General features: G+C 39.7%; 1 protein-coding gene across 6 annotated transcripts in view; it reads right to left on the bottom strand.

Annotated features, from left to right (window-relative positions):
• Positions 1 to 7,319: 7,319 nt before the first annotated feature.
• Positions 7,320 to 22,170, bottom strand: part of clybl (citrate lyase beta like) — a 172,121-nt gene continuing 157,270 nt past the window's right edge. The window contains exons 9-11 of one of the 6 annotated variants that reach the window (XR_003052204.1): positions 9,779 to 9,987; positions 7,942 to 8,002; positions 7,320 to 7,833 (exon numbers count right to left, since the gene is read on the bottom strand). Coding sequence is in view for 2 of the 6 variants with exons in the window: in XM_025063866.1 (XP_024919634.1) it covers positions 13,044 to 13,076 (33 nt within the window). In the remaining 4 variants the exon portion in view is untranslated. Of the gene's footprint in view, positions 7,834 to 7,941; positions 9,988 to 12,285; positions 13,077 to 22,170 lie in introns of those variants that run through there. The other 5 variants (XR_003052203.1, XR_003052205.1, XR_003052202.1 and 2 more) reach the window with 5 other exon arrangements.

The raw sequence follows: 22,170 nt of genomic DNA on the forward strand, positions 1-22,170 counted from the left end.
ACATCACCTCTGGCGTTGGTAGGGTCCGCCTTTCTGCTGCTTCAGTTAATATTTATGCATTCTCGTGTTCACCTGGTGCTTCATTTATTTATTTATTCATTTACTCGTACTGCAATACAAACATTATACGTCCAGAGAAGAGAGAGAGGAAAAAAATCAGGTAAATATATTGAATTATTCACCAGGTTCCTGACTTGACGGCTGGTGGTTAGGAGAGATGAAAGTCAGACACACACACACACACACACACACACACACACACACACACACACCTCAGACTGGGTCTGTATAAGTGTCTGTACATATGTGTATCTAATGCACATGTCACGCTGTTTTGAACAGTATCTGTTTATGGGAAAAGATGGAACTTTAACTAGTGTGTTTTATCACCTTCTCCTCCTCCTCCTCTTCACCGTATCCCATTATTACATAAATGTTCATGCGCAGAGACCACAACAGGGTTCCAGCGTTAACAGCCCTAAAGCAAAGACATCAACGTCAGTCCTGAAGTGCTGCATGTGAGGAGGAAGACACGCAGCAGAAATGCTGTGAATGGTAAATGATGCCTTTCATTACTGTAGTACAGCAGTGGGTCCCCTCTACACAACTGTACGACGAGGGCTGATCCACTTTACCCACACTTTCCCATGACTGCCACTTCAAACAGACTCTGCTAAGTTGAGACCATTTACCATGGTAAACAATTTAATATTTGATGTACAGTACTGCGAGTGGCGCCCCCCGCCCCTCGTCTTTTTAACGCCCGTTTGTAGTCATATTTTCATGTGTGTGCGCGTGTGTGCGTGATGGCTAAGTCGATGAGGCCGTGTGAGGCGAAGAGAGCATTTGAGTGCGTGCATCATCTCCCGTAGAGAGAGATGACGTTGAAGAAATCATGCATGTGTTTAAGGCCAGTCAGCATTATTTATCAAATTTTCTTTGCTTATTTTTTAAATGCCACCGTCTATAAAAGACATATAGATGAAGACAAAATTATTGGAGTACTATTAAAGTATTTCCCTAGTGCTTTTCTACAAAATCTGGATACGGCATAATTTGGGAATCTTCTTTCACACACTTGAAATCTCTCAAGATTCAAAATGCACTGAAATATCTCCACATCATTATTCTCTCGTCTCTGAGACTGACTTTGGGGATGTTGTTCTTTGGGATCTATGCCTCTCCTTTGCATCTTAAAATATTCACTGTAGCCTTGACTGTTATTTTACGATCTTAAGAGTTCTTTATTTTGTATATTTTATTGTTTTCCACCTTGGCCATGTTTGGTGGAACAAGCGAGAACTAGAACACTGCACATTAGAGGATGGTGCTAACAGTCAATACACAGGTCTTTTCTTGTACAAATAACTTTGACTCAAAGGCAATTTTCTGGGGATTTTATGTAGTTCTACAGTATGCAAAGCTAAATGATGTGAGATTCTTTTCTACTTAACTTTATTTCTAGGCAGAGACAGAAACCTACTGAAAACCCTGAGCTTCATACAATATATATATTATTCATATATTTTTGTATTTATATCTGGCATTAAAAAGACCCAATGTTAATATTTGGTGTTAAGAATTCAATATTTGATATAGCGTTGAGTGTTCTCTCAGTGCTAGGCATTATTTCAACATCATGTTAAACTGTAGAATTATATTGTATCTTCGTGCTGGAGGCAGTCTATTCGTCTGATGCCAAGAAGGCCCATGAGGGCAATGTGGGCTCGCTGGAGAGGAAGGAGCCAGTTGGAAGAGCTGAAGAGTCAGTGCTGGGAGCAGAACAATTACAGCAGTCACTTACTATCACAGTGTCTGTTGGATGCAATGGCACAGCAGGACACCGGGGGGCAAGAAGAAAGCCTTCATACAGCTGGTATCACAAGATCAGGCTGGTGGTGCCAGAAATGACAAAACAATATGCCAGGCCCACTTAAAGCTTCTGAACGACATCATCCTTCATCTTCTCTCTGTCTTAGAATCAAATGTACAAAGTCAATTACCAGAAACGTTGGTACACTTCCTAAAAAAGGGTAATAAAAACTCAATATTGGTAACGTAGTTTAGTCAAATGAGTCGCAAAACATCTTCATAATTACATGATGGCTTCAGGTGTAAAGAATGAAAGGAAACCCATCCCCCAATGGAAGGCAAATTAAAGACAGTGTTGAGAAGGGCAAGATAGCTAGCAATGTGTGTAATGACCAATGGTGGAACCCTCTGCTTAATGTGCATGAATTTACAATAGAATCCTTGCAAAGACATAAAAAACACAGTCACCAGTCTGTGATCTGATAAAGCCATGTTTTTGGTTGTTTCGGTAAAAATTGCAAGCAAAAAAATTAGAGACTCACCCTGGAGAAAAGATAGGGTTTCTCCTAGAAAGCTCTGGGATATTTGGTCAGCTCCATTCCAGGCCTCATTTAGAATAACAAAAACATGGCTCTGTATACATATATATACATAGATATACAGATATATAGACACACATACATATCAAATCAAAAAATTGGATTAAACAAAAAGTTGAAAACAACCAAAAAAAAAGATTACATTGAGTGTGCTGCACAAATAATTTAATAATTATCAGATGTTTAAATATTAGGAATAATTCATTGAAAATATGTGTGCATGTGTTCATTTATTTTTCCACCTAATAATAATGGTTCCAGTGTATAATCCAATTATAGTTTTTTTTTTTCCAGATACAGGATTTATCTAATTATTTTACTTTATTCAATCTGTCTAATGCACTTATTTATTTACTTCAACATGTGTTATTTGGCATCTGTCACAGTTTTGGGAACGTCCAACTACAGACGTGACAAACTGAAATTTTGTCAGCTTTCAAAATTAAAGCTTAACTTTTCTGTAGCTAATGAAATACTTCCCATCCAGATGGGGAACGTGACTGGAGTGTTAAAAAAAAGAAGGATAGAAAAAGAGACATGTGCCAGAATAGCCGCCCACAGACAGGGACATTAAGATGCACACACCTATAGAGACGCAAGCGTATAACTTATCAGAGTCTTGAAAAACACCAGCGTGCACAGACGCACAAAGACGCACACACTCGGAGGGAAGCAGCTGACCGCATCTGCCCCTCTTCCTCAGGTTCACTGGAGGCCACTCCGGCAGCCTCACCTCCCCGTGTCATTTCTGATTCTCCTGATAGGATCCATCATCTAGCTGGCAGTCTGGGTGCCAGTCAACTGCTTCCCTAGAGACTTCCAGTCGATGGGAGCCGGGAAGCACTGGACTGGAGCGTCCCCAGCCTCCGTAGCAGCTGCGTGAGAGACAGAGAGAGAGGTGCGGCGCAGATGTGGGAGTCTGGTTCCAACAGAAGGCACAGGCTGATTCCAACATCAGCCATAATTGTTATTCCACCTCTTCCTGGGAGGAAGGAGCTGGGCCTTGATCTGACTCTCTAAGCTAAACACTTAGCTTTTGTTTCCAGAGATGAAAAAGTGCAAGAAGAACAAGTCGTAAAAAGACTGAGATAGAAAAGGAGGGGGAAAGGAGACTTGGTGCCAGAGAAGAAATCCGGTGGCCAAGTACAAAGTGGAGCTGGTCATTTCATTCTCCCACTGAGTCAATATCACCATCCCCTCGGAACTGTTCCCTTTTACAGCAGTTCCTTAAAACCACTAACAAACACATACATTGACTTTTTGACAAATCTGTTGCAGCACGTTTTAAACTCAGATCAAACTCATCCATCTCTTTTTAAATATTTGTATGTTTTTCACCATCATCCTTGGAGTAAACTGGGAGGTATCCAAATACATCCGCAAAGTTACTATGACTGAGACTCTATACCAGCGATCATCAACTTGCGGTCACAGGTTCAATCTGGACTGCGTCTGGATTTCAAAATTGTCTTTCAAAAGATGAAAGAGAAAATACCTGTCTCCACTATTAAAACAACTGAAAAAAAAAAATCTTGAGTTAAGAGGTGAGTGAAGACGTCAGCTTTCATTCAACATTCATATACAAAACACAGACTCCAGGTCAGCTGTTAAGATTACATCAGGTGTTTCACACCACCCCCTCATTTACACCTTACACCTCAGGTGAAAACGACATCCTGTCAACGGGTCGGGGTGTTGATACACTGTTAATCATCACCAAATAAATAAATAAATAAATAAATAAATCAGAGACTTAGCTATAACTATCAGTAATCACCACCATTTGTGATTCCAATGGACAAAAATGTCCAAGGTGTCTATCCAGAAAATATTTGTCCCTCTAACAAATATAGTTGCTGACTCTTGCTTCAGGGCATTGTTTCCCAAAGACTGGCTCAAGCCCCTCAGGTGGGTCGCAAGAGTTTTTCTTTTGGGTCATCTCGCCTCATGTTTCCCAGGAGTTTACAAATAATGTTAATTGACTTCGTGAAGGTTTGTGACTTTTAAAATATGGGTCCCCAGAAAAAAAAGTTTGGGAAACACTGTTTTAGGGTATTGTTTACACTGATGGTGCCCATATTTAGAGGAAATGTTGAAACAGGGAAAGAAGGCGTTAGAAAATCTAGTATAGTAAAATAATAGTGGTTTAACATAATAATCTGATGATAATCTGATAATGATGAAGATGTCTACATCAACCTTCCATTGAATATCCAAAATTAAAAAATGGATTTGTATTTTTTAAACAACAATTTAACGACAGCCCTCTCTGGTTACATCCACTACAGGTGGGAAGACATTTTGCCCACTGCCTCTCTGTGGACGCCTGTGATGAATCATACCAGTCAAAATCATAGCAATCGCTCATAAACAGATTTTCACTGGGAATTTTGCTCAACTTTGTTTGTTAGTAACACAATCCACTCGTGTAAAAGGAACACCCTCTTCCAACAGCACAAGTGAGAAACGGGATAGTCTTCCCACTGAGTTCCCAGACGCAGGATTGCCGTTGTGTTCACACACCCGGTGTTAGCCCTTAAACGCATCTGTGTCTTGGCTTGGTAAAAAAAACAAGGCTGTGATGTGAAAGAGGTGGCAACGCAAGACTGTCAGTACTACTGTTTGTTTATACTAGAGTAACCCCCGAAAACATGGAAACCTGACAGTCTCTTCTCATCTTGCATTTTAAACCGTTGTCCTAATAAATATTTGAGTTTCCATGATGCTTGTAAAACACCTTGCACGTACATGTGGCATGAGTGTGTGTGTGTGTGTGTGCAGCACAGCGGAGCGCGGCACATCTGCAGTAGCAGGGAAACAGGCTGTTAGCATACAGCTTTGACAACTCCATCAGGCCGGTCTCAAGGTAGCTGTCAATCACGACAAATCATCTCATCCCTCAGTGCCGCGAGGACGTCTTCTCCACTACTACGCACATGACAGGCCCCTACAGCTCTATTTAGCCATGCACACCCTCCTGGTACCAGTGGGTTTGTAATTAGAAAACAGGAAATGAGAAAAGAGTGAAGCTGGGGGGGGGGGGGGTTTCCATTACTCCTCCTTTTCTACACATTTAAGTAAGTTTGTCTGGAATATACTGCACACTTTGATGGTTAAGCAAAACATCTCTGCTCAACATCCAACACCTTCTGTAAAAGTTCTGCAAAAATCTCCTCATAAATGAACACAGCTCAGTACCCAGAAACTGCAGACAACATCCTGTTGTTACCATTGAACAAAATTCTAGAAGACACACACAATGGACCAGGATCAGGACCTGGTAATGAATAAAGACCTCTGAGATGCTAACGATGCTAAGAGGATTGATATTAGAATCCAGACCCAGTGTATGAAAGACCAGGATAGAGAAGACAACATCGGTGAGATGAAGATGAAATGTGTAAAGAAGAGGAGACGATGTTACTGGAACTGTTTTAACACAGCTCTGTTTGTGTGTGCGTGTGCTGATAAATCTGTTGGTTCTCACACTGTCCTGATTTGCAACATTTATTGTCAGTTGTCTATAATTACTCCAAGGCAGCGATGGTGTAAAATGCAGTCGACTTTTTCCAATCCTGCATATAAATTATGAAATAAATCATTTTCTCTGCACCAGACAGTAAAAAAACGGTGCTGTTGTGAGTGTGTAACCTTCGCTTTATGACGAGGAAAGATGTTAATTGCGTGCCATTACCTCTAAAGTGTTTGGTTGTAGTATTAATCACTGCGCTAATTGATGCAGAAATAAAATTGTTGCCACAGGCGAGGAAGAGAGTTAACCGGAGTCAGGGATGGCAGATAAAAGATTATCGTAGTGAACATATGGAGATGGCAGTCCTTTGAAACTCTGCTTTTTATGTCTGCTAGTGCCACCAGAGACCACGGGTTGGAATCAAATTAATACAGTCTTCTGAGATGTAGGGTGTACTGCATATTAAAGAAATACAATGAAATAGATAGTCACTAAACACACATTTGTTTTTCCAGTTCTAAAGGTCGGTCATTACTGTAGGTCCAGTCTTGACGAATGGACAGTTTCTTCCTGGGCGTTATTCTTTTGCTAACGCTAATGTTGGCCTTCTACTACACCAGAGTCTGGTGTATGTGCCAGTGGAATCACACAGCAGTTAATGCATGGCTCTGTGCCCCACTGCCTCTGTGGACTCTAACAGCGCTGAAACACAGGCAGCCATTTAAAGAAGCATCAGGAGCAGGAGGGCAGTGAATGAAGAGATTCAGAGAGAACGTCAGAGACCCTCACCATTGGACCGCTGGGCCCGTCGCCTCTGAACCTGCTGTGTTTTTGTATGCAGAATCTCCTTGTCAGAATTCATTCATCTGACAGAGTTGGTCATGATATAAAAATAGTCACATTCACGCTGGATGTGAACATTTGGAAATGCTAATGCCACGAGAACATGCCGTTTATGTAGCTGTGTTTGCGTAAGAATCTGATCCAGAGCTCCCTCCGTCTGCTGGCGGAGAGCTGCAGCTCACAGAGACAGGAGGGCTCTGATACTTCTTATGGGGCACTGAACTCTTTTAATATTGCCAGGAACATTTCTCATCACATGTAGCATTTTTGACCCTCTATCATCACCCCTCTCCCCCATCCCAAAAGAAATCGATATTTTTAAAGGTTCTTTAGATCACACTGACCACAGCCAATGTTCGTACAATTGTGCTCTTGTTTATCCAAATAGATGTCCTCGGTGATGATGACAAAATTGTCAGCTATAAATGAAGACCTGACAAATCTCCAGCATTTCTCAACAGCTTGAGTCATGGCGTCACTCTCTCCCTCTGCCCATGTCTCTCTCCTCTCTCCCCCACTTTCTCTTAATCTGCACAGGTGGTAGAAGCTCCCCGATTGAGTCTTTCTCATTCTTTTTTGTTCCCCTCCAATTGCTCTGATCGGGAGCTGCTGCTGCTGCTGATGACAGTTCTGGCTGTCCATTGATTTGCTGTGGCCCCTGCTTGTGAGTTCACAGCAGATGACACTCTTCCTTTGGCTTTAATTAGAGCGTCCCCCATCTTCTCTTCTTTTCCTGCCCTGGATGTGGTTCCACACATGAACACAAGAAGCTCCTACACAAACTCCCCCGCTAGGAAGCAGCCAACACCAGAGCGTGCGAGTGTCTTGATGATAAAGTTCTTCGGTCAAGAAACAGCGTTACGTCTGTTATTGTCATCATAAAGCTAGGTGACTCATTAGGCTGTGACACAAAACTGAAAGAACAGAAACTGAAGGTGTTCCAGCTCATCAGAAAAGCCCACAACAGGTCTTCCTGTTCTGTCAAATTTTGCATGTTTTGTTGTATTAAATATCTGCTAAAGTAAAACAGTATTTTCATCTGTAAAGCTCATAATTACTAAAGATACTTGCCACAATGATCTTTATGGTTATGCCCGCCAAAAACACCTGCAAGAGGAACAGAAATGAGGGAACGTATTTAGTCAATATTATAATGAAATAGTTTTAACAAAAGAGACTGTGTAAAATGAAAGAAAACAAAATCCGATCACTCACTGAGGAAGCGGAGAGTTGTCAGACAAGTGAATAGGAAGAGCTCAGAGGAGATTTGTGGATGCTGTTAAAGAGGGCATGGAGATAGTCGGTGTAAACGCAGAGGGGGCAGAAGACAGGGTGAGATGGAGGCAGATGATGTGATTTGTCGCCCCATGAAGGGAGCACCAACAAGAAAAGGAAGAGCTTTTGGACACCCTGGTGGCAGAGACTTGCAGTAGTCTAACCTAAATGTAATAAATCCCATCTTTTGATACAAACAGATTGCTAATTCTCTTAATCTTGCATCTGCAGTAAAAGACTGGAAAATTGAAGAAATCTAGAAGTTTGGTTTCACATTAGATAAAAATCTTTTTTTTTTTAAACTTTTGTTCCCTCAACACAGAGTCTAGTAGTACAGAAGTTTGCGAAGATCATTTCAAGAGCCAACTTCTCACATTCATCCACATACTGCACTTATTCAAACAGTGTTCTGTGTACTTTGTTGTTTTTGTAAAGTAACAAAAGTAATGTTAAGTACCTCAACAATATCAAGAACATGCAGTTGTGTTTTACAGAATCAGCTGCAGCCTTCTATTCTCTCTCTACAGAGTGGGCCTTAAATAACTTACTGAGAAGCAGATGTAGTAAAATTTTAGAGCCCATTTCAGACGTTATTGCTCGGATCAATTGCACTTTAATGCCACCAGCTGTGATTACTGTTGGAAGGCAACGACACAGGCTTGTTTCACAGTAGCCTACAGCTAGACATAAGCTACATGTTTGTACATTAAACAAATATTTAAAAAGCCTTTCATATTTGTAAATATAGGTACACCTGATCCTTAACTCCATAAATGTGAAAAATTGGCCAAATACATGTCATAGTGTAATAGAAAATTTTATCAATATAATGTGTTGAGTGTTGATTTTTTTTATTTCACAGTCAAATCAGAGCAAATATCAATTTTTAAACTTTTTAAGTAAAAAAATTAATAGGGTTAGCAATGGCCAAATAAGGCAAAATATAATCAGGAAAACACCCAATCTGCAAAAATGTATACATTTAAAATATTTTGCAAATTATCGATGATTACAACTAAAAGATACTAAGAAATATTTTAAAGGCAGATAAATTAAAGCCTGTGGAAAAACACAACCCTGTTATTCCATGTGTTTGATTGGCCTACAGTAAAAGAAACATCATTAATACCGACTGATTTGATGCCATGTTGACAGTGTCAAGTTGCTGTTGACACATGGCGTTTTAATGCTTCCTGAACTACCCTCTGCCCCCTCTGCTCTCACTCGGTATTACAATACAATGATGTCATGTCTGTCTGCAACAACAATATTATGCTTTTACGAGTCTGACTGTACAGATGTGTCCGCCATTCCATGTGGTTGTGCATGTGTGGGCATAAAAGAGATGGGTGAAGAGACAAATCACACACCTATTACAGCTGCTCCAGGGCTCTAAGTTTAGAGATGAGGGGCTCCTAATGACAGAAGTGGAGAGCCGAGTGGAAGTCCTGTCATAAACCCAATCAGGGGAGTCCTCAGTGGGGCTCGTAAATCTCCTGCATTGGAGGGTTACTGGGAGGTCTGGGAAGTGGAGATTTCCCATTTATTCTACGCAGGAAACTCCGGACAACCTTCCCGTCTGAGCTTAGGTCATGCAGGGTCATGACCTTTGGACAATCATCATTGTTAAGTTCAGTATCTGTGACAATCATAAGTGGTGTAAGACTAATGCCTCCACTTATGTGTGTCTTTGGGAGTATACAGTATTCAGGGGCAGAACTGTTTCTTGGAGACACCGTAACAGGCAGGAGACACATATCCAGTGTGGAGAACGTACCTCGTCTTCCCGTCTCAGCAGAGAGCATCGCCCCAGTACCAGCCCAGTGCCGTGAGCACTGACTGGGATAAGCTTTGTGACGGAACATTGGGAGATTTAAAGAGTCTCCTGAGGCGCTTCCAGAGCCTTGAGAAGATCACTGTGGGCAGCCCACTGTGAGGTTCTCTGACACCTTAACCTCAAATAATGAAGTTACAGGAGGAGTGGACCTGTAATGAAATAAAAATGATTTATTAATAATTGCACTTGTGCTATTCCAAATGTGTACTTTTTTTGTTGTTTGTGTCCAGCCCTTTGTGTGCACCTTAAAAATGTAATAGTAAACGGTCAGTTTGAACAAATACTTGTGAATACTGTCACAGTAATGTATTTACCCATGTCCTTTTTTTTCATAGTGTTCATTTAATTTTTATTGTAACTGTGTGCATGAGAGAGGGATGTGAGGCCTATAAGGCACATACATTAAATATACAGTTATATTAATATATATACAGATGTACCTGTCTGTATAATTACAGTATGTATAATATAGTAATAGTTCATATAAAATAATGGTAAATAACAAAACAAAGACTGATGGAAGTTAAAAAAAAGCCAAAACATGTTTGAAAACTGAAAAAATATAAACAAGTAAAAAAAAAAAAAACCCAACAAAAAACAAAAACAAATTAGCCAATCCATGAGTAACAATTAGGAAAGAAAAGAAAAACTAAACTTAGCATTTAACATAAAACAAATAGAAGGAAATATATATATATATATATATATATATATATATATATATATATATAGTGTATATATATAGTATATGTGACAGGTAGATTGAAATACTGTGGTTTTGTTTGAAGGTTTTTTTGAATTCAACTAAAGCAATTCCACATCAACCAAAAGGTGTAACGCAACAACTAACGTTCACTTTTCACCTTTTGGCACATAAAAAAAGTCAAAATGTCATTTTATGACTTCTGTTCCACTGCTACATCTTTTCACAGCCACCCAGGCCATGCCAAATGTGCCCAGAAATAAGTCGGGCCTCCCCACTGTCTCTGAGATTGCCCACCCAGGAGTCTGGCACATGCCACAGTGAGCAGGAGGCCCTTTGGATTACAGTAATACACACTATCTCATAATGGAAAGCTGCCGTGCACATTTCCCTTTCTCCGCCCTCATTGTCCACACCACCCACTGCACAATCAGTACACCAGACCATGATTGCACCCATTAAAGAGGTTGATGGTGCACTGGTGCACCTCCACACCTTCCTTTCACACTAGAGCCCAGCTCAGCCTGTGTACGGTAACATGACAATGAAGCCATACATTAGAGCAATATCAATGTTCGTTTTAAAACAAATATTATCTATAATACTATAAAATCATTTTAAGGAGCGCCTCAGTTAGTAATAAAAGAGGGGACATTTTCGAAAGGTAGCTACAATTAAATACAACAAAAATGGCTTAAAGTTAGAAAACTGCCAAAGGATTATTGAAACTACATTTGAAGATGTTTTAGCTAACAGCTAAAAAGCTAAACAGCTAAACAACATGTTAAAAACAGAATGTAGCAAAAACAGCTAAAACTTAAAGCTCATGCAAAAGCTAAAATGTAAGCTTGAAAAAACTTTTCTTTCTATCAGCTTTCTTATCACACACGCACACACACCTGTAAGTATAGATATATAAATATATATACTGTATTTGTACAGTATAACACATACATATATAGATATATTAAATAAACTTCAAATATTTAAATAGAAACCATGTTAGGCCAATCAAAAGTAAATGAAAAATCATTATGTCTTATTGTCAATCTGAGGCTGTGTTTTGCACGTCTGCTAAAAACTAAAGCCAACTAAAAATACCTTGGACACTTGTATATGAATAGCATGATTAATTTCAGGCAGCACATGTCACAGGTCGTGAGGAAACAATGGCCTGGACACCCTAAACCAGGGATAAGAACATGGTTAAATAAACAGTCAATCTGCCCAGTTTGGACCCGCCACTAGCTCCGCCACTTTCCCTCTCACAGCCCGTAATCAGCAGAGGCTGTAATTAATCGGGAGGCTGACCCAGGGTTCAGGCCAGTGTAGAGGACAGCCAGACAAAGTCAGAAGCCATTAGGAGGAAAGGGAGGTCCAGAGGAAGAGAGAGTGAGAGACACCGGATAAGAGAGGGAGAGGGAGAGGGAGAGAGAGACTACACCGGCCACCCAGTGACTTTCTGTGTTGCAGGTGGGCCAGAGGGAGCTGAGGAGCTCTGTGGGCAGAGTTTAGACCACCAGGTAACCACAGACTGTACGCAATTACAGCACCGAGGTCATTTAAGTGGCTTCCCTCGCAGCTCTGTTGGTGCGTGCACACTAATCAGCCCGGGCCACTGCAAACAATAGACCATGTGTGCCTGTGAGTGCTGTGGGCGGTGAAGGTGGTAACAAACCACCGATCAACGTGGACAAGAAGTTTCAAAAGGACACAAAAGCTGNCCAGAGGCAGACAGACGGTCGGGGAAGGGTCTGCTCAAAGTTACAGACTGGTTCTTCTCCAGACCTGTATTTATCTTGGAGGTTCTGGAGGATACAGTGACACTTAGGCCCAGTGTAGAACAGATGCTTTCTCACACACGGACAAAGAAGATTTGAGGACATTAACAAACCACAAGTTTCAAATGTCCTCTTTATTAAAATGTCGATGTGCCTGTTGCTTTTTTTTGAAGGTCAGTGTATTGTATTCACTGTTCCATTACTGTTGACTGTGAATTTGAGAAATATCTTAGAAAAGAAGGTGAAGTGATTTGTAGACTATAAACTACTAGAATAATATCCACAATTAAAATTCAAACCTAATGAGAACCACTGAGGGTCACTGTACAGCACATGTCCATCAGTAAAAGGCCAATCAGCACTGCCAACAGAAGCGGTGGAAGCTCAGAGAGCCATTAAAGACTCAGCCACAGCTACAAAAACAAAACTTATCCACCTGAGACCACAGAGGGACAGGATGCTGGGCTACTTATAGAAACCCAAAACCAAAGCACAAGAATAGCAGGAAAAACAGCTCAGGGAGCTGCACCGAGCTTTTTGAAGTACGCCACCTCCAATCTATTCTAATACACCACCCCGGCATCTTTGAAGGCAGGTTATCCTCCACGGCCGTGTGTCCTGTTGTGGACGAATTGTTTCCTCTTTCACTTTGCCTCTGTTTTCTTGCAGAAACTGACACTGTTTTATTGTTCTCTCAGGTCCAACTGTTGACTCCAGAAGCTCACGGGGGAAAGGACGTCTCGCTGGTCTGCTGCTGGTGAAGAAGGACAGTGAGCAGTTAGTCACAGGTGAAAACAGTGGTGGTTATCCTTGCAGAATGTGGAGAAGGATGACCCCCTGCTTATTGAAGCCATTTCCTCAAACCCTCAAGGTTGTGCCCTCCCAATGCCCCCCTGTCTAAGAATGGACCATGAGAGATATTAATCAGTGAGTGGTCAGCGATGTCAGTGCGCAAACATGTCAGAAGAAGAATGGGCTGAACAGTGAGGGACTTTGTTGTTTTTGGTGTGACGCTGATGGGGCTCCTCGTAAAAACTGCAGATTTATGGTGAGAGAACATGCACCTGCTACTCTGTATAAAGGAGAAAAACAGGTACTACCTTTGGAATAGAAAGAGACTCTGCAGGTGGCAGTAATGGAACTCAATGGATGTCAGCTGCTGATAAACTCAAAGGAAAATCAAGTAGCTAGCCTCGAGGGCAGCGCAGGGATCAGGAAAGTCATTATTGTCACTTTATTCATCTCTAATAATAATAATAATAATAATAATAATAATAATAATAATAATAATAATAATAATAATAATAATAATAATAATAATAATAATAATAATAATAACATATATGTATTCACACATTACTTTAATTTATTTTTGGATAACACTTTGTATTTTGGTGGCAGATATTTTGAGGCAATTTCAGCATATTTTTCAGCAGTTAGCAGTACTGCTCACCTTAAGTTGTTCCCTAAAACTTTCATTTTGTCTCCAAGAATTTTATTTCTAATTAGCATAAGCTAAATTTCAACAAGGGTTTACCTTTTTGTTTAGGCGAAAACTTTTTGCCTATATTTTGGTCTTATTTTTGTAAACTTTTTTGGTGCTTATCTTTGCGTATTATCCTTTAGCTATAACAAACGGCCTTTAATTTCCAAGTTAATGTATATTTATATAAATATTAAAATATTTAAAAACCACGTTCATACTAACATGCTCTGTCGGCCGCCTTGCACAGTTCGAGAACACTCACCCTTCCTCCCGGTTCATTCTGCTTCATTTATTGTACTGTGGGCTGTGAGCAGTGAAAGCTCTGGTATTTCCTCTGATAACTCAGCAAACGTGCAGGTCGGCAGAGATTTTTGGATCAAAGTGTAAACTAAGTGCCTTCAAGAGCTAAATATATCCACAGCATTCAGTTTGGGTTACAGGTTAATATGTCTCACCTTTAGCAGATACTTTGTTTATATTTCATATAAACACTGATTGGCTGGTTTGATTGGTTTTCCTGGCTTTATCCTTGAGGCCACTTCTGTCAGGCATTTGTACAGTTAGAATATATTTATGAAAAAAAAAAACAAGAAGGAAGCGTCACATTCAATGATATTGTACTACACTATTGTACTAGGATATTGGTTCGTGGCCTGGTACAAGATGAAGAGGAAAAACACAAAAAACAACAAAAAGACAAAATGTAAAAATTAGTCAAGACAGATTTGAGATTAGTTCCGAAATAGCTACAGTAATAATGTTATATTATAAAATCATAATGCTAGCCTTAAATTAAAGCCAAGATAGGTCTCAGAAATGCTAAAATTAGCCATAATGGCAAAACATACCTATCAGGGAAGTAAAAATGGGAAAAACTATGAATCAGCCGTAATATAGCTAATATAAGACAAGAATAAAAATGTTGTTGACAAAAGCTAAGATTTTCTAAAAGCCTAGAATAAGGTCAAAGTTTTTTTTTAAAAAAATGCTAAGACTAGGAAATGGAATGGTATGCAATTTACAAATATAGCAGTGAAGTAAAATGCAACCAAAAGAGTACTTGAAGTTACTTAAAATGGGAAACTAAACGTTTTTCACAAAATAATATTTAAAAAAATATAAAGAAGTCACAAATTGGATTTATATATTTGACTCTATAATATATTGTGTCCTTTTGATATACACACTTGGTTGAAAACATATGTCTCATCCTTAAAAACTGTATTTTGAAAACAGCTCCGGACAATGGATTTAATTCTGCTGACTTGTACTCTCTCCTCCTTTGTGCAGATAAATTTGGATCAGTACTTGTTGGCCATCAACTTTTCAATCATGCAAATGAAGAGGACTAAACAACAGAACTTAAGCTAATAGAGTATTGCTTCGCGGTAACGACACCGAGATGAAGATAATGGATTGTTAGTTTGCTTCATAATGACACCACATATCCGGGGAGGTGTAGATGAACACATTAGAAGTCAGAGACTGTCCCAGAATAATAGGAAGGCTCAGAGATAATGTACTCACACGAGGGGGCCTTGACATTAGCAACGGCCCAGCAGGACTCGGCCTGCACGTGTGCCAATGACGCATTAAAATCCCTCAATGACAAAAGAAACAAGAAAGGTAAATCTGTGGGCATATTGTTTTGTCACCGATATACAGCAGACACCACACTGCAGACACGGCGCTAACACAGAGGGATGATGAGGTGGTTAGTCACCGCACGGAAAGAGAGGGAACGAGGAGGAAACGCTGAACGGAGAATTAGGTGGAGATTTCTTTCCTTCCACAATCAACCTTTTCTAGAAGGTTGGTGCAAACGTAGCATGAACTCATACGTGTAATTTGTTAATACAGTTGATCCTCAGTGCATGTCTCCAGCACAGTGTCGTTGTTTAAAAGACTTGTAGGTTCAGCACGGTGTAGTCAATGCTGTCTGGTTATCTTGTCATGGGTAAGGATTTGAAAAGGCGACAACCCTGGACAGTTCACCAGTCCATCACTGGGTTAAGACACAGTTACCACCACTGATCTTCTTATTCTTTGGTAAAAACATGAATCATATTTCCAGGGTCTAAGACAGGGGTCTCAAACTTGTATGAGCTAGCAGCCACTGCTGCTAACATCTTTTCATTGGAGGGCCACATCAGTGTTCAATACAAAAACGCCCAAATATTTTAGAAAAAATAGTTTTTCCCCATTCTTAAATGACAAAGTAAAGCACTTTAATGATGAAAAAAAAAAATATTATTGTCATTTAGTCACTGGCCCAGAGACTGAAATGACCGTCAGGCCACTTTTAGTCGATAACAGCAAGGATCTTGTTTTTTTTTTTTTTTTTTTTGCGTTTGTTTTTGACATGTAGTATCCAGACTGTGCATAGCACAAAAATCAGCAAATTTTGTCTCATCGTTTTCATTCTGTCCATCTCAGATGACCTTATCACTGTAATACGGCCACCGGTCTCCAAGGTCATGCACATTCAGCGCTAAACTTTAATGCATCGCTTGGTATTTCTGGCCGATGATTAAATATTTGTTACTGTATTCTATGCTGTAAAATGTCACAGACCTCAACCCCTCGCTGCTCGCAAACAATCTGTTCTTTTTCTCCCAATTTTAAAACCAAATTTTTTCCAATCAAAGCTCTCATTGAGAAACCTCCCAGAATGTTCAATCAATTTTCTTAATTATTTGCTTTTCACAGAGAGAATTAAATTTGGCAGTGAAAACCGTCAATGCTAAAAATGTTGTGCTAATAACTGAAGGTTCAATACATTGACTCTACCAAACTCTGGAATTAAAAAACAAAGGCTGATAATGTTTTAAAATTGTATTTTAAAATATTAAAATGTATTGTATGGTGAAACAGTGGATTAATAAAAAATAAAAAAAAGATTAGCCAAAGAAAGTGTAAGACATTGTGGCTGATTATAATTATTATTAAACCAATTATTTTCAAAGAGAGAAAAACACTTACAGGAGTCAAATCCTTAATCAGCTCTTACTGTGATGAAAGCACAGCTTTGGCATGAACCTCAGCAGATGAGAAAACACGAATGAAACAAAAAAGAACAAAAGTACAGATGACATTAACTTCTGCACAAGTGAGCACAGTAGGGGAGCACACAAAGCATTTAGCACAATTATATCTCATCTTTTTTGATGTTGTTTGTCAATTTGCAGCATTAACCGCAGCATTTGTGTCTCTGCAACCTCTTTCTGGCTGCATGGCACCAGTGCAGGGTTGAGCGAAAACATTGCCTTCTCTCCTTCATTAGATATTAATTTATTCATTACATGTTAACTCTGTGAGACCTTGGAAGGAGATTCCAGGTGACTCCTCTTCATTTGGTCCCCACTGCTCTCCAATGGGCCCAAGAAAATCACAGTAATGCCACACAGTCGGGGAAGTGAAGAGCAAATTATTCAGCCCCGTAGAGAGTGGCTGGGGATGTTGTAAACAAACGGTGGGACACTCACGCTGTCATAATTAAATCTGCAAATCCATAAGACCAGGGTGGTTCTGTTTGAGGCTGCAAACATGTGGTCTGGTAAACACCATCAGCAAGAACGCCACAAACATAGGAAACACAAACGCCAATAAATTATAAACAACAGAACATGCAAGTGAGTTATTATATACCTGAATAATAACGTTTTTGTCAAATTTCGTCAAATTAAATTCCAGCGTCTTTTCTTTTTCATCATGATTTTCTGACACTTTATTAACCCTAATACATGATTCCCTATTTTTTTTTTTTTTGCTTTAGCATTTAGCTAATTTAGGGGCAATGTTTAGTTGTGATTTGATAAATTTAAATGCTAATTTTTGTTTGCCAAGTTTTTTCTGATCTTTTGTGATTTTGTTGTATTGTGGTATATTTCAGAAATTATACTAACTTTTATCTTTTATCTTTCAGATCCTCTGTCCAATCTGTAGGTATTGTATTGCTATGCTAAGCTAACCATTGTTTTTAACCAAATTCTTGTACTGAGCTATTGTTGCTTACATTTGGCTAAAATGTAGCTTGTGGTATTTATTTTGTTAGTTTAAAATATTCTACAGGTAATATGGTGGAATCCTTTGGTAATTTTCTTTGGGAATGTTTGGTATGTATGTATATATTGCTACCTGTTTGCTTTTTGTCTAAATTTACATAATGTAATTTCAGATATTTTAGAAATGTGACTGATGAATTTAAGTTTATTTCTGAAATGAGCTCAGTTTATCTTTTGTAAAAAAAAAAGCCTTACTTCTGCTTTACTTTGAACTTGGGTTTTGGTATTAATTAAGGCTTTTTTGGATAATGTTTGATGATCTTTGGTGCAGCAATATCTGGTTAAATGTTGATGAAGGATTTTTCATGTAAAACCTCTAAATATTTAATTTAATAGTTATCTTTTTTTTTAACAAAATAAAGCTCTAATTGAATGTCTGTTTTGAATGTTTCAAACCTGGTGTAATCAGGACTTAATTCAAGCATTATTTCATTTGGCCTCTCATTTTAAGCAGCCTCCTATCATGAACTTTTATTGGTCCTTTGTTGGTTCTTACTAGGCCCTACTAACATTGATGTTTTTATTTACTGGGGATGAAAGGAGAGACTGAAAAATGGAGGAGTTATGGGTGTTAACTTTCACTAACCCTATCATACGAGAGCACAAGAGCTCTCAATCTTCAGCCAGGCCCGGGCAGATCAGAGAAGAAAAAAAAAAGACGCCACAGAACATCAATCCCTGCTTCTTCAGTGGCCTGTCAATGGAGGGGAAAATCCCCAGTGAACAGGCAGCCGGATTAATCCGCAGCTAAATGACACCTCCAGACACTAATGCCCAGACTGACCACAGAAGCAATCCACGCCGACTCCTCCACACATGTAACCCACTGATGCTTTTCAGCTTGGGGTACTTTAAAAGGCCTGTTCCTGTCTCAGCCTCTGTCTCCGTCTCTGTGCCACCTGCTTAGCATCCCTGCGCTGCAAGCTGCTATAGAGAGACATCTCCGGCAAAGGAGAAAGACCCATTGTGTCCGGACGCCTTTGAGGCCATTGTTCGGCTTGAGTGAGGCCAGGCCGACATCTGCACCATTCACACTGAAGGAAGTTGTAATCACTCCCCTGCTCTTTCTGAGCTCTGTGGCTCCAACTCCATACTGGAGACAAGTAGGCCAGAGAAGAAGGGGGGTGAGAGGGTCTATAGGACTTGGAAGGGTGGCTGTTTTTGTGGAAGGGCATCAGTTTAAATAGAAACTCTTACATACACCCCCATACAGGCCCCTCTGATCCCTATAGCCTCCCTTTCAAGGCCTGCACACTGAACACAAGTGCACTCACAATACAAGGCTGGCCGCTGATTTACCGAGGTACCTCTCCATCAAAAGCACTGATTAACTGCTTGTCTTCCACAAGTGGTGCAAAAGATCTCTAATGTAAGTATAAAAAAAACCACACATCTAGTTGCTACATATCTGAATAGGTATTTTCACTAGTAGAAAAACAGGAACAAAACGACAGGGATTGTTTCAATGGTCAAGTTTTTTTTTTTTAATTTCTATTTGTAGCTTTCATTTGCATATAATTACACTTTAATGGAGGTCTGACAATTGTGGGGTAAGAGGGTGGCTTTGTAGACTACTGAGGACCCCCCCCCCCATGATACCGGATGACAGGCTGTAACATAAACTCCATCTCCGGCTAATTAAACGAATCAATTAGAAGACCATTGTTGTAACTGTGTAACTGATGTTCTGTGGTAGCAAAAATGGTCCCTTGGGGACGTCTTGCAACCACATTAAAGAGCCCGTCCTCTACGTCTTCATCTGATACCAATATAGACACTTATTTGCGCCGTGCTGTCATGTCATCGGAGGCGGGCACATTATGGAAATTGAAAAGGGAGCGGTTGAGGGGAGCAGGACTTGCGCTCAGTGTGAAGCAGCGAGGTTCACTTCCCATCGCCCTCCAAGGAGAAGTCGCTCCGGCAAACTCCAAAGTCCCTTCAAAGTTCCCTAATAGCAGAGCTAGATCACGCGCACCCAGCTGTGTGCATCCAGTCACTAGGTAAGGGTCGTGCAATTAACATAGTCCTCCCTGCCAGGCGAGTCGCATTGATGCAGATAAATTATCATATTAGATTTACCCTCCTCAGTTCAACTGATTGGCTCCCAAATTGTTTTAGATGACTGTCATTAATCCTTAGCATAGGCTAAGTGCTTTGGCTTCAGATCTGATTGCACGGAGGTGCCTTGGGTCAAATTAAAAGAATACTAATGTCTGAACTCCATCTCATTTGCAGTGTCACGATGCTGTTCCTATAATGGGAAAACACTGAAGAGTCAATTTCCCATTTATCTAATGCAGGAATTAAAAGCTGTCATGATGATAGGACGATAATAGAGGTCTAAGGTATTGTCTAGAGTTGAGGACAAAATGTTACACCTTGAAGTAGGTTCTCTGATAAAGAGTTAGATTTAAAAAAAAACAAAAAAAACACTGTATTTGATCATACTTGTGTTATCTAGAAAGCTACAAAAATAGTTTTACTTTCCAAATGCACAAAACATTTTAGAAAAGTATGCAAAACAAACAAAATTATGAACCATTTAACATTTTTTTCTTCCAGATATATTTACCATACATTCACCATAGTTATCCAAATGTGTTAACACAAAACCATTGAGGTGGAAGTACTGCCAAGAAATGCATGGAGGTCTACAAGTACACGTAACAAAAACTTCAAAAACACCTGAAAGAAACCCAGTAAAACACATGTCTGAGGAGTCTTTGAAACCATTGAGACACTGGTCAATGACAATGTTCAGTCTGGAATTAAGGTGTCAGAAAATACTGTCAGTAAACCTCTGGACATCAATGGACCACAAGGTTGTGGATCAAAAACCTTCCCTTAAATGTCAACGCCGCCAAAGACCACGGACACTTCAAACAGCTACCTTAGACCCATCTCTTTTGACTGGCTTTTAGCCCAGGCTGAATTTGACTCCTTGGTTTTATTGTGTTTTTTCAACTACGAGCCTTTATTTAGTGTTTTTTATCTATTATATTATTATTTAAAGAAGAGCTTAAAAGAGTAATATGAGCAGAGTTTAAAAAGAGAACAAGACAATAGTGACCAAAACAACTGACGTTAAGGTGACAAAAAATCTTGGCATAAATAAAAACCAATGGATTGAACTGAAGACCAGACTCCATACCAAATTTGGAAGAGTTTGAGAAAGAAGATTGGACTGAGACGCCGCAGTAGACTTATTTCATCCATGTTGGAAACTAGCTGAATGATGGCAATCTGACATATATATTAATGCACAGTCATAAGAAATGCACTTAAAGTGACACATCATTGACTCCTAAATGAAGTTATTCTATTGGAGGCTGAATGTAACACATTTATAAGTTGATAACCTGGCCCTCTGCAGCTGCTGTGAATAATTATGGCAGCTTCATAACTGACAGTATTAGGAATGGAGCAGATCTGAGGACCTAACTAAGAGCCCTAATGGGTGCGTGTCCCATCTTTGTAAGTTGACCCTGTTTGTCTAAGGCTCACCGTGCTGGCACCACATGAGGGACCGTTCTGGCGCCTTTGGCTCTTCGACTCCTGTGGCCAAAGTCAGCATCGGCATGTCTTTTAGACCTCCTGAGGAAGATCAAGGGATTATCCCCATCTTTCTCCCCCACATAAAACTCACTTGTATTATTTTTTTTCTCAAGTATCCAGAACATCCCTTAAAATATCAAAAATAAATCCCAGACTGAGAGGTACTCTACTATTCTGCACAGATGATGGGCCACAGATACTTCATGATAGTATCCCACGATCACATCATGCCAACAAGTCACGCAGATCTCAGGGGAGAGCAATCTGAGCGGGGGCATCGACGGGTGATAATGTCAAGACTTCTAAGACTGTATAGGAACAGTATAGCTAAAATATCATTCTTTTGATCTTCTGATCGCAGACGAAACTCCAGCAGGGGGCCAAGATATGGTCTCTCTGATGGGATGGCATTCAGATCACACTGTATAAGGGCAAGGCACACGGTGTATGACACACGTGGTGTTTTAGGTGTATGTTAGACTAGAAGACAAAGACTTAGAGTTCTTGGATTTTTGTTTCACTAATAAAATAAGACTGAATAAAATAAAAACAAAATGAATTAAACTTCGTCAATGATTAGAAATATAACGCTATTCTTTAGTTTACAAAGGCCAATCCAAATATATTATATTAAGGCCTAACTAAAATAACATAGTATTTTAATAAAACACTGACAGTAATATTCAAACATCTACGTGGCATTTGTCACACAAAATTCTATAGTATTCTTGCAAAATTATGTT

The sequence above is a fragment of the Cynoglossus semilaevis genome, chromosome 16 (assembly GCF_000523025.1).
Source record: "Cynoglossus semilaevis isolate Cse_v1.0 chromosome 16, Cse_v1.0, whole genome shotgun sequence".
Lineage (NCBI taxonomy): Eukaryota > Metazoa > Chordata > Actinopteri > Pleuronectiformes > Cynoglossidae > Cynoglossus > Cynoglossus semilaevis.